This window comes from Limulus polyphemus, unplaced genomic scaffold, assembly GCF_000517525.1.
Source record: "Limulus polyphemus unplaced genomic scaffold, Limulus_polyphemus-2.1.2 Scaffold1720, whole genome shotgun sequence".
NCBI lineage: Eukaryota > Metazoa > Arthropoda > Merostomata > Xiphosura > Limulidae > Limulus > Limulus polyphemus.
In genome coordinates, this window is record NW_013667330.1 from 6,972 (window position 1) to 20,138 (window position 13,167).

The 13,167-nt window shown below is 31.1% G+C and overlaps 1 protein-coding gene across 1 annotated transcript in view; it reads left to right on the forward strand.

Annotated features, from left to right (window-relative positions):
• The first annotated feature begins 4,416 nt into the window (after positions 1–4,416).
• The window catches only part of LOC106464690 (regulator of nonsense transcripts 3A-like), a 17,540-nt gene continuing 8,789 nt past the window's right edge, over positions 4,417–13,167 (forward strand). The window contains 3 exon segments of the mRNA XM_013924847.2: positions 4,417–4,718; positions 7,444–7,550; positions 13,139–13,158. Of these exon segments, the coding sequence (XP_013780301.1) occupies positions 4,533–4,718; positions 7,444–7,550; positions 13,139–13,158 (313 nt within the window). The 5' untranslated portion in view covers positions 4,417–4,532.

Here is a 13,167-nt window from a genome sequence, read left to right on the forward strand (position 1 = left end):
ATCGGCGAGGTAAGCCGAAGATGGTGCATGCCAACAGGTTTTGGTGTTGTCACAGTCCAGGACATTTCAGTTGAAACGAAATGAACAACAGAACAAATGGCGCTGCTGAAGACGTGTCACCTGAAAGAGCCAGTGTTGAAGAAGAAACTCTACCCGGTTTTTTGGAAGGAAAAACAGTGAAGCCGTTAATGAAGTTACTACCACTGATGTGACTGTTACCAATAATGGGACACTTCCTGATGGAGCAAATGAATCCCACGTAAAGCAGAAGCCAATAAGACGGAGACCAGTACGAAAGAAGAAACGTCCTGTTAAATTAAGAGACTTTGTTGTATTTTAATTTTGTTTGTAAATTCTGTACATTTAATTAAGTTATTGTTAATTATCTATTGGTTTAATGTAAGTGGCTATTGTTCGGGACGAACAATACTAAGGAAGGTGCAGTGTTACGACAGCGGAAGTCACATGACGCTGCTGGCGCGTTTGGAGCTGGTAGCGTGCATGAAATTTCTCGAATGATCATGAATTATCGGGCAAGCCCGAGTTTGTTCAAGACGCCCTCTTTTTTTTATAAACCTGGCAGGGAAATCCTGCGTGATTAAATGATTCCCGGTAATTTACGATTCTGTTTCGAGCTAGTGTGTGTGAATCGCTGTGATTTATAGCTGTTTCATCAGTTTCACCACTATTAAATATATTTCCGGCAAGAAACGCAATAATATCTCGTGAGGTTTCGCCATGTTAGGATATTTAGGTTACATCTAAATACATATATTAAGTAAACAATGGAAACAATATTTATAATAAAAGTATACTAATAAAAAAATATTAAGTTAAAAAAATAGTGACATTAGATCTACTAAACTATATGACGGATATTGATAATGAAAGTAACTATATATAAACAGTATAATATATTTTACTTAGGTAACATAGAAATACTAAATGTTGGCTCGAACTACTGTTGTAGAAGTAAACATCTTTGAAAAGTGTAACGTTAATATAACATGCCTGTTTTTCTCCAGTTCTACCTAAAATAACTTTTGACCGAAGAAAACTCATTAAGCCACTCCTACTGTGCAACGTTAGAGAAGAGTGATATTGTTGCGTCAGCGAAGTCACATGACTAGTGTCACGCCACGTTTCTAGAACTATCCTGTACCTTGGCGAATGCTCTAGCATTTACTAGATATAGAGTAGTCTGGTATATAAAAGAGGGTGACAATGTGACGGGACAATAATATGTGTGAAGGTAGTGAGTAATTGAACTGCAGTCAGAGAGAGACGTATTGTTGAAGTTCGTTATAGCGTTTGTTTTAGCGCGAATGTTGGAATCAAGTGTATCGTAAAGTTATATTCAGAAAGAATAAACCAGTTTTATTAAGTAAGGACTTGTGTCGCTAAAGTTTCGTCGGAACGAAGTTACGGAAAGTTAATTAACAAACGGAGACGTAACAATATCTATGACAACTTAGAAGAAGCATATTACTGTTTAAAATGTGTAGAGTTAGTATCAGTAATTTTCCCATAGTACAACAAAATTTTAATGTTTAACAAAATAAGAAAATAAAATAATACTTGAACTATCCATGAAAATATAACAATAATATATGTAATGCAAAGAAAAACAACATATTAAACGTAATATGTAGTTTGTCTAAAACACTAAAACTCGTAATTTAATTATTCTCTGTAACAAACACATAACGTTCGCTACAGGAAGTAATGAAGAGCCTTAAATCTTCTGCAAAAGCCAAAAAGGAAACACGGCATGTCTCTACAATGTTCAATGATAACAGTACGACTTAGATGTGAAATCAACAATACTCATTAATATGGGAAAGAAAGTAATCATAAAATATGGTAACTAAACTTAATATTAACTATATATGATAATAACTTAATATAACCGGAGGTAAAACCAATGGTGATCAATACATTAAAGGGGTTCTCTATTATATTATGCCAACCATTAACTTGTTTATAGTTTTAAGCTAGGTAAAATTATTATAAATATTTTACCTGTAACTGAAGGGTTCGATCTAAGAGTGCCCCTCCCCTCCTCCAATGGTTCAGCTGTAAGTCTGTCAGCTTATAGCGATAAAAACCTGGTTTCGATACTCATTATGGCCACAGTACAATATTCCATTGCAGTGACATGCACAGGGGTGGTTGGGTGGGTTCAAACCCCTTGCTTTTTGTCCTTATACCTTTAAAGTGCTCTTTTTTTCTGTCATCAAAATTATTAACAACCATGAAAAGAGACATCTGATTCTACACCTTGCTTGCTGCAAGGTATTAGAAAAAAAATAGATTGCAGCTTTAAAATAAATGGAACACAGAGTCGTGTAGGACTTTTCAGTAAAAAATAATAATAATTGTAATACGCTATTAAGTGTTAATACGCAAAAATTCGCTGCTTAGTTTTAGATCATAAAATTGCTTATAAGACCAACTGAACAGAAATAAAAGAGCATCTGTTTGTTTCTTATGGATTTTTACCCAATGTGTAATAGAGGCAACCCAAATTCCCCATAGTGTACTCTAGCCCCGCCCCATCAAAAAGAAAAGGGGGCTTGCTTCACGATGCTCGAAAAGTGTCCTTTTTTTATTGATGAACCTCTGCCTTTTTAATGTGTTTTGTGCATTATTGGGCCACTGTGTAGCTTTGTGCTTAACAGCAAAAAAAAAAACAAAAAAACAAAACGAATAAATCAATATAGGATTAAGTATCATATGTCATGTGTTTTGTAAATCATAAAAGAATTAGAGCAACTGTCGAGAGAAAAGTAAAGTATCCAAATCTTCTTGATCATAACACCGGACAACAAACAATTTGCTAATGGAGAAAACCCGAGTGATTCGGGGTAATTTGATGCTGCTGATTTCAAAATTCCAGTCAGAATTTGTCCACTAGATTTTGTGTTATTGTAATATCTCAATATTTTATCAGCACTGTGTGAAATATCATGCAATCAACTCAGTACAATAAATTTATGCTGTGAAATTAAGTTTACTTGGACATTTTAATGAGCAAAAGGCATACATTTTTTATAATTTCAAAAACTGACTGCATTTGATTAGTGTAAACTTTCTAATATATTCTTCATATATGCTCTTTGTTCTCGATGTGACTGTAACGAATTACACCACTTTTGCTTCATTCCCATGCTAACCTGCTACGCCCGGGAATCACGAAACCCTCACGTGCTCAGTTTGCTAGAACATTCGATAAGTCCCTCGACTGAGCATAAAAATGGCGGAGTCAGACAACTCTTTCTCAGTTGCCTCTCATTCACTTTGTTTGTCACTTCGCCTCGATCGGCGCTCAGTCAAAACAAAGTCCGATCTTCTTCCTCACATCATGTACCCACAATATAATCAAATTTCGCAAAACTTTCTTTTTTAATCTTTTAAATTCTAGTTCTGTAAACATAAATTCTTTTATGTTTTTTGGAAAGTCATTTGAAGTACTGGATGCCTCCAGTTGAAATAAAGTCTAAAAGTGCAATAATCACCCAAAGAATTTTTTCTACATTTCTGAAAAATACATTACACTTTCACAAAGGTAAAACATCACACACAAGGTAAAGGTAGCTTACTAACACTATTATGAGTTTAAAATTGGTGACCAAGAAAAGCATTGGGCTCCATATGTGTGTTGTACAGTTTGCATATTAGGCTTGACACACTGGCTGAAAAAGGAGAGAGCAAGTATGCCGTTTGCAGTTCCCATGACATGGCGTTAGCATAAAAATTATCTAACTAACAATTATTTTTGCATGACTAATGTTTCTGGATAATCAGGCAAAACTAAACAATGCATTAAATATCCAGATAATGCATCTGCAATGAAATCAGCACGTCATAAAGATGGTCTTCTAGTGCCACATCCACCAGCTAATTGGGAAACAGATGAGTTCTCCTGTAAAGAAGATATTGAATCATCTTCATCCTCTTCTTCTAGTAATTATATTTCTGTGGCACCTCAATATAAACTGCCTCATCTGATCACACTTAGAAGAACTAAATGATCTGATTCATGACTTTTCGTTTTAATAAATCTATGATAACTCGAAAACCAAAGGTAATCAATAATTTTCAACATTATTTTTAGAATCAGCATCGTCAAATTACTCATAAATAGTTGCCTTTTTTAGTAGCAGAAACATGTTTTTTTTTGTTTGTTTTTTGTCAGGTGTAAGTGGAACTAATGTATTGGCCAATCATTTTTACATAATTCGACATAACAAAAGTTTTTGTCAATTTTTAATTCACTTAAACTAAGCTGCGAAAATATGCAAACAGTGCATTTTGAACGTTTGCCTTCAAAATATCATGTGGTGCGAAAGGAGTTCTGCATTTAATTGATTTTGCATCAATATTTGCCACATATAAACGATAGGTGGCGCTAGGCACAACTTTACGAGTTATGTTTAGGAAATAATAAATTCGTTAGTATGTGAAGGTGACTGTCTTCATTTATGTTTATATACTATTGTTCCCAGTTCAATTAAAAACTGAACTTTAGAATGACTTTAGAAACTCAAAAAGAGGGCTCAAACTCAAAGGATGCTGTTGGTAATGGAAAAACCAAAACTAACGCGGCAAACATTACATCTACGAATCATCCAGGCCCTGGTACGAATACTAGTAATACTATGACTCGACAACAACGTTTTGAACGAGAGAGGAAAGAGAAGAATTTTCAGACTAAGGTGAAATAGATTTGTCAGTCTCACTTCATAAAAATGTACCTTAATGAGTGCTGCTATATGGTTTATAGAAAATTAATTTAAAATACTAAAAATGTGCGTATAAATATAATTATAAATAACATACTGAAGCTGTTTACTAGTAGTAGTACTACTAGTGTTAATACTCGATACTTCACCTTATCAAATCAACAATTTGATTTTTTAATGAATTTTTGTTTTAAAGTCAGTACAAATTACAAGGACAGCATAAGGTCTTGAAATTCTTTTTGTTTGGAAAAAAGAAGAATTAGAGGGGATCCGATTGAGGTTTAAAATTCTTTAGGTAATTCATAGTTTGCAAAAGAAGAGTTAGAGGGGACCTGGTTGAGGTTTTTAAAATTGTAAAGGGAATTGATAGTGTTGATGTATCATCTTTTTTTTTATACTTAACTGTGATAGTAGTAAGACTATGGGACACAAATATAAATTTTGGCAAGGTAGGAGTAATCTTCAGCTAATACAATTTTATTTTTCTAACAGAGTGGTTGGCCTACAGAATGGATTACCTCCAGATGTGATGGATGCAGTAAATTTAAGGGAGTTTAAGGGAAGGTGTGCTAAATATTTGAATGATAAGGACTGGATTTGAGCTTCTTTTTTAAGTTTAGTGGATGAAGTGGTCTAGATGGAACAATAATCTTTTTGCCCTTAAATTTTGCATTATAACAGAAAGCTATTAAGTCCATTGAAATTACTCTTCATACAAACTTAAATATAGCTCTTTACATCCATATACATGTCTAACAGAATTTTAAAGCACAAACCATGTCATCAGGCTAACTATCACATAAATATATAAGTTTAATCCAAAAATTATTTATATAACTATAAGAACAAGTCTCCATATGAGCTTCCAAAACTTAAACCAGTACTTTTAATATTCAGGTTTGTGAACCTTTTCTTTCCACCACTTAAACAGACATTTCATAGAATAACTATCGAACTTCTAAAAAATTTGAACATCTGAATCAAGTCTTTCATAATTTGTCTTGCTCCTAAAAAGTTAGCTTTAAACTCTGAGCTTCTCCACATATTTTAATTGACTTAAACAAGAAGCATTTTTAACAGCTTCTGTTTTACTTTTCCAAAATGTTGATATTCTTTGTGTAGCAAAGAGACCAAAGCTTAACAGACTACTCTAAATGAGAACCTACTAGAGTTTTGTACAAAGTTCCCAAGTTTTTTTTGTAATTCAAAATCCCTAAAAATCATGCCAAGAACCATGTTTGGATTTTTTTTCATAGTTAAACAATCAGTGTTTTACGAACATCAATGCACCTCTCACACAAGAAGTAATCTTTTCCAAATTTCCTTACCCTAAATATATAACTTTCTCATCCATGTTTTAAAACTCATCTCCTACACATTGATTCACTGACTAAGATTTAAAGGTCACTTGGTAAAAGTGATGAATTTTTAACAATAAAGCTCTTTCTAGCATTTTAATATCATCCATAAATATAGGAGTATTAACTGCCAAAAATTGTATTCATAGCAGTAATGTAAATGATGAACAACAGATGCTAGGAGACCTCGGTTGTCACATTTTCATATTGAAAAGAAAAATGTATATATTTATGATCACTGCTTTAAACCACTAATTAAAATTTCAGTCCACTTGACATTTTCTTCAACTCTACAAGCATCCATGCTACTAATGAACATCCACTGAGGTTCCTTATTTGAAAAACTTTCTGAAGGTGAATGTATGCAACATCATTTGGGATGCTTTATCCAAAAGGATGGAGGCCCTACCTAAAACTCAAACTAATTATTAAAACACTTGGACTTTCAAAATACTTTTGACTTGGTGATGCGTAAGAGACTTCATAAGAAGAGTGCATCTGTTGGGACAGAAAATAATTACTTGGATGGTAGAGTGGAAGGCAGAAGTCTGCTATTAATGGGGTTGAGTTATAGTGGATTAATGTTACAAGTGGTGTACCTCAGGTTTTACTCTGGATTCTTTGCTTTTTCTCATTTTCAGTGATGACTTGTTAAATTTACAGATGACATGAAATTGAAGGGTATTTAAAGTTGTACTGATGATACTGTAGTTTTGTAGAGAAATTTGAACTTTGATGAGCTGTGCTAACATGTGCCACGTGCCTTTTAATCTTAGTAAAACAGATTATATGCATAAAGTTGATATGATACACTAATCTAGTATGTATCAGTTATATAAAACAGTTTCAGTACCTCATACATAGTTCATAATCATAGCTAACATTTCTATTTTTCATTTACTGGTACACCAACTCATCATAAAATTGAAAGTGTAATGCATTGCATATATCTTTGTATAGAGTGTTTGATGTTATTTCTTTTAGATAAATATAAGAATTTTGATTTCTAGTTTTGAATACTGCACATAATTAATTGCTTGGAACATACATTGTCTCTGTATATCATGCCCAAAAAAGGTTTGGTCTGTTCTTAAAGTTAAAAGTTAATTGTTACTTTTAGGTGTAGGAATTTCATATATTGGAAAATGATTAATTTGTGTAGTATGTTGATGCGTTATATACATGAAAATGTTTTATTAGAATAGAGGCAAATAATGAAAATTGGCAATGTATTTTTAATAATGTATAGAACTATCTGAAATTTTTATAAATGCAACACCATTTTTATGATGCATATGAACTTTGAAACAGTTTTAAATAAAGTGTTTTTCTTCTTTCAGGTTGTTATCAGGAGGCTACCACCATCCATGAGTGAAGAACAGTTTCTAGATCAGATCTCTCCGGTACCAGACTATGATTACATGTATTTTGTAAAAGCAGACCCTAGGCAAGTCTTTGTCACACTTTCATTGAAACATTGCGTGTACTTGTGTTTGTAACAGATAGTTTGGCCCAACAAATAAAGCATTTGTCACAAATACAGTAAAAGATATAAATAAGTTTTTTGGGCTACTTATATGTGAATTGAGTTAATTTTTTTATATTTTTGCTTAAATATTAATAATTTTAAATATTAACATAGTAATTATGATTTGATTTTATTACAATTGATGTCTTGAAAATATAATCATTACATTTATTGCATAGATATAGTTTTGTTAATGAAAAAAAAATCAACATCTTTTAAACTAAACAAAGGTTATGAGGAAATTAAACACAGTGGGAGATATTAAAGCAAGCTGTACATGTACATTGCATGTGCATTTTCAGTAGTACTTGTACATTTAGCTATGTTAATGTTTCAAGCACTAATATCATGTCTTTTGAAATAGAAATTAATTTAAAATGTCATGATATAAAAGACTGTTTAGTTTAGATATTATTGATTAATTTATTTTGTGAGCGAATATTTTATTATTGTTTAATTTTTGTTATAATAAGTGTTAAAAGCAGATGATTGTCGGAAGTTGTATTTATATATCTTTATGGAGTAGTCCTGAAAGAAGTTCTTTTTTAACCCTTTCACAATGGCTAGGCCAAAGTTTGCATGTCATAATCTTTTTTTTTTGCATTACATTCATATATTATCAGTGTATACAAATAAACTTGGCACCAAAGCATAGTTAATAAATCAAATTTTAATATTATATAAGTTTTAAGATTTTAATTTTATAAGGAAATATTTTTTTAAATCCTCAATCTCCCCTAGATTGAGAATTGTGGCATTTGTTCTATAGGTCTTCTCTTTTCTCTAATTTATTTAACACCCCTCCGAGAAGTATGAAATTTATAGTAAATTACTTATCATTATATAGATATTACTCGGGCAAAGCCCAATTTTTATAGCCTTCAATCCTATTTGCTTAAGGAGCCATAAACTTGCTATGCCCACCTATCACATACTCTCTTTCACAAATTGCCAATAGTTCTCTCTGATGTTCTATATTATATTATTTATAACCAATAGAAAGCCAAAGTTTCAACCTATCAAATTACATATATTATGTTGTTTTCTGTACAAGATATTGTGTATTTTGTCATTCGGTTTCAAATATTTTCTCATGGGAATCACATTAACAAGTTTAGCTGAAATTTTAAAGGCTCTTATTGCATAGTTAGAAAGCCAAAAAAATTGCAATGGTTTTGGATGTTATTACTCTGTGTTCTTAGGTGCATTACATAATTAGATAAAAATTATTTAGTGTAGTAGTACCATTAGTATAAACAAATAGGTATACGTTTCACTGACAGTCAACAGCAAAAAAAAAAGACGAAGACCCAGGTAAGTACCATATTTCTTGTTTCTCATGTGTAATCTTTATTTAGAATTATAAAAGTACTAAAATGTGAAGGTTAGAAACTTGTTAGGTTTGATAAGATTAGATTAGGTAAGATAATGAAAAAATAATAATAATAAAAAATTATTCACGAGGTATGCATGCAAGCAGTTTGTGTATTATTTCATTCAATGTGGTAACTTGAGTTACACATTCACTGAGTAATTTACAACTTGTGTGGTGGGATTATTAGTTAGGCATAGTTCAAAGGTCAATAAAACGATAAAGTTAAGTATAAATAGATGTATAATGTTATGAGCTTAAAGTTATTTAGGATAAATAGTTATGGTTTCCTTTAACAAGTTGTAGTCATTCTAGAGAAAAAAAAAAAGGATAGTTTAGATTAATTTTCTGATTTTTATGGTGGTTAGGAGGTTGGTCAAATAGACTGGCCCCATATAGTTATGATAGAGAAAATAACAGATAAAATATAAAGTTTTTTGGAAAAAAAATATGTTTGATAGTTATATAGGAGATTGTATTGATTACATAAATTAAATTTTAAAATTTTCAGATTAGAAAAAAGGATTTTTAATTTTAACATGAAAATCACTTTTCACTTGGAATAGTCAACACTCTGACTTCATATATTTATAGAAAAAATTTTTAGTAAAAATACGTAGTGGAAAATTCTGATTTTTTGTCTACAAAAACCTTGTAATGTTTACCAAAAACTTGCCAAATTTTGTGGAGATACATTAAGTACTTTCAGACTTATAGTATGTATACTACCATGGTTACGTGGGGGTTAAAAGGTTGTGTAAAAGACATGAGCCCATTGAAAGTTACCAAACTTAAATGATTTATTTTGATAATCTTAGTATATAAAGGCAATATTTCAAGAGACACCAGGACTGCTATTACAAGATCTTGAAAAATAAGAAGTTATATTACAACAAGACATATTTTTAAAAACAAGAAAATACTGTTATAAGAAAATAAAAAATACAATTTGACTTGTATTGTTTTTTTAAAATACATATAATTGAAATTAGGTATACAAAAAGATATACAGATTAGAATTTTGAAGTTAATCGTTAACTTTTTATGGTCATATATTTAACCTCTAAGTCATCTTTAGAACATCAATATCAAAATTCCAGTAGAGCTATGATGATACGTAAAGAATTATTGAAACTTTCTTCAATGACTAACTGTAGGGCTGTAAGGAAGGGTTTGAGTTTTTGAAGGTGTTTGAAATGCATTACTGAATGAAGATTTGAACCTTCGATAATACTAGTTTGCACAATTTATTATTGACATCACCATAATAACTAGAAAATATTTGATTGAGAAACATTTTTATTTTACAGATGATACATATAAGTGAAATAAAATGTTCATGTATAGTTTAAAAATATGTTATGTATAACTGTAATAACATTTTTATATATTCAGGAATAATATAAAATGAACATTATTTATGTACACACAGTTGATACTTTGTGTGACATTCATTTAGCTATATACAGTAAGCTTGCATTGCAAGAGTCTCCTTCCTATTGCAGCCAGTTAAAAAAACTGCAACTAACTTAAGCAAAACAAATCTATTTAATAGTCAGTTCCAAGCAGATTAAGAGTCTTTTTTTAACATAAAGTTGTTGATCAATTAAACACACCTAATGAATAATAATAATAAATAGCTAAACAAAACAGAGTAACACCAACAGTTAAATTAAAAATTAAATATGGACCTTTTAAAAAAGGATACAAGAGAGGGTGTTGTTGTTGTTAGTCACATTTTGTTTTAACATCATTGTTGATTAATAAAGCATGCACCTTGGTGAGGTGGGAGGGGTGTAGAGTTACACTAGTGCTCCTTTTTCAATGTTAAAATTATAAGTGCTGATTGTATTTTACCTTTCATATTTATTCGAATATAACATTTCTCTTACGTCTTATACGCTAAGCATTCAGTACATTTTATTGAAGCAATACAGCTTCTAAATGCCCTTCTCCCCTTCCAATGCTTTACCATAATTGTCTGCTCCAGTGCATGGAAGGTGTTATTTATGATTTTAGTGGTGTTTGTATGTGTTTTGTTTATACAACTTTTGTTTAGTAATGTACATTGTACAAATCAAAAGATCAAATTTTCCATCCGAGTGACATTAAATGTGTGATTATTATTCAAACGTCATCAATTGGTTTCTTTTAACAAGCTAAAAGAAATTAATATATGACACTGCTTCAATGCCACCTGGTTAACCTTGAATGTGTATATCTTCATATTCCTTTCTAGAAAACACAGCCCTAAATTCAGGGGCGTCGAGAGCCAGCTCAGGCCCCAGGGTCAGTAATATCATCAGGCCCCTTTTTCATTCTATCTATTAATTTTTGCTGATTTTTCATAAGAAAATTTAGGTGACAAATGTCTTCATGAAAAAGCAATAGTCATTTTAGCTCATTAATTATTGTGCATTTCTAGCAAACTTTGGAATATCCCACTGCCGGTCTCTGGGGCAGCTGCCCCCCTTCTTGTCAGCAAAATAAGCTCTATAAGCATATATGATCTCTACACAGCTATACAAAACAATTATACATTTTTTATAATTTTTTTATGCAAAACCTTTCTGTGAATAGGCAAATTAACAGTTTTCAATTAAAATTATGTAAACTATTTCATTATAATAATATGATCCCAAGTAACTCAGTGATAATCTTCAGGGTTTATACTACTAGAATTTGGCAGACACGGAAAAATGTCCCAGTGTACAGGTTTACTCTAAATAATTATGATAATGTGAAAAGGAAACTTAGTTCATGATTTGATGGTGTATGATCAGAATTTGTGTTTTTAATTCCAGATAGGAAGAGGATCAATATCTGATTTATTGAAGTTATTATTGTATACCTAAATGAACACTATTTGAAGTTACTTTGCTTCTAAAATGAACTGTTAAGTTTTAGTTCATCAAAATGTACATAACACAATTTAGTACATAGTTTTATGTAAATTATGAAAAACAAAAATGTTCACTGGATGCCTGAAAGCAGCTTTTACATGTTTAACAGGACACACCAGAAGAATCTAAGTTATTCAACAAATCACATATTTTGTGACACATGGTAAAAATCTGGAAAGTATAATCAAACTGCACTGTTAGTTTGGTGCATCGGTAAACAGTTTAGAATTACACATTCCAAAAATTTTGTTAATTGGTTATGAAATAAAACAGCACATGGTACATTTGCTGCAAAATTTTAACAAAATAAGTGTAATTCCTCACAATCATTCACATGTGGAATCAAAGAATAATGTAGGGACTTCAAAGAATATACTCCATGAAGCATGAAGCATACATATTTATACAAGTTTATGACATACATGAAACACAGATGTGGCTGTATATTAACCACACAACACCCATTTACCACTTGAATGTTAGACTGTTTGTTCTAATAGGCAAGATGAAGTGTTATGCAACTGTCTTTATTTACTACATGTATATAAAAAATTGTCAATTTTGATACAAACATCCTTTAGAGATTTTAGCACATTTGTTGAATAGTTTCCTGTGGGCTATTCCTGCCTTTTAGCTGGTTTTAGATATGAAGTTTGGACTCTGTGCTGAGTTTTTCATATTACGAAGAACATAAGACAGAGTCCAAACTCGAACAGAAGCAGTCCATAGGAAACTTCATTTTACTGCACTTCTTTGCATTATACAGTTGAAGTAGCTTGTTTCTCAAGTTTTTAGACATTGCAGCTTTTTTATATTAATACATATTGCTTTTACAAAAAGAAGTATTAATCATAAAGTTTAACATAAACTCCAATTCTTGTACATTGGTTTTTGGGATTTAAAACATCAAGAATTTCTTAGTCATTCAACTGAAAGTGAATTAAAAAACATTGTAACACTCGGTCTGGTTTGTTTCATTGCTTTTGAACTAATTATTTATTTATTTTTTCATAAGGAAGAGCATGGAGCTTTCTTAAAATCATTACAGTAATCTTGAGGGTTGTATGAGAATTTCTCTCAAGTCTAACAGAGTTCAATTATGAAAGCTTACTAATTACAAGTAGTATAACTACTTAATAAAAGCATTTTTTATACATACTGAAGTATTTATAATGTGTTTTGCAAAGTTATTTCTTTTGTAAAAACTACAATCTTTTATTGTATCTTTACAGCATGGGACAGTTTGCCTTCTGTAGAGCTT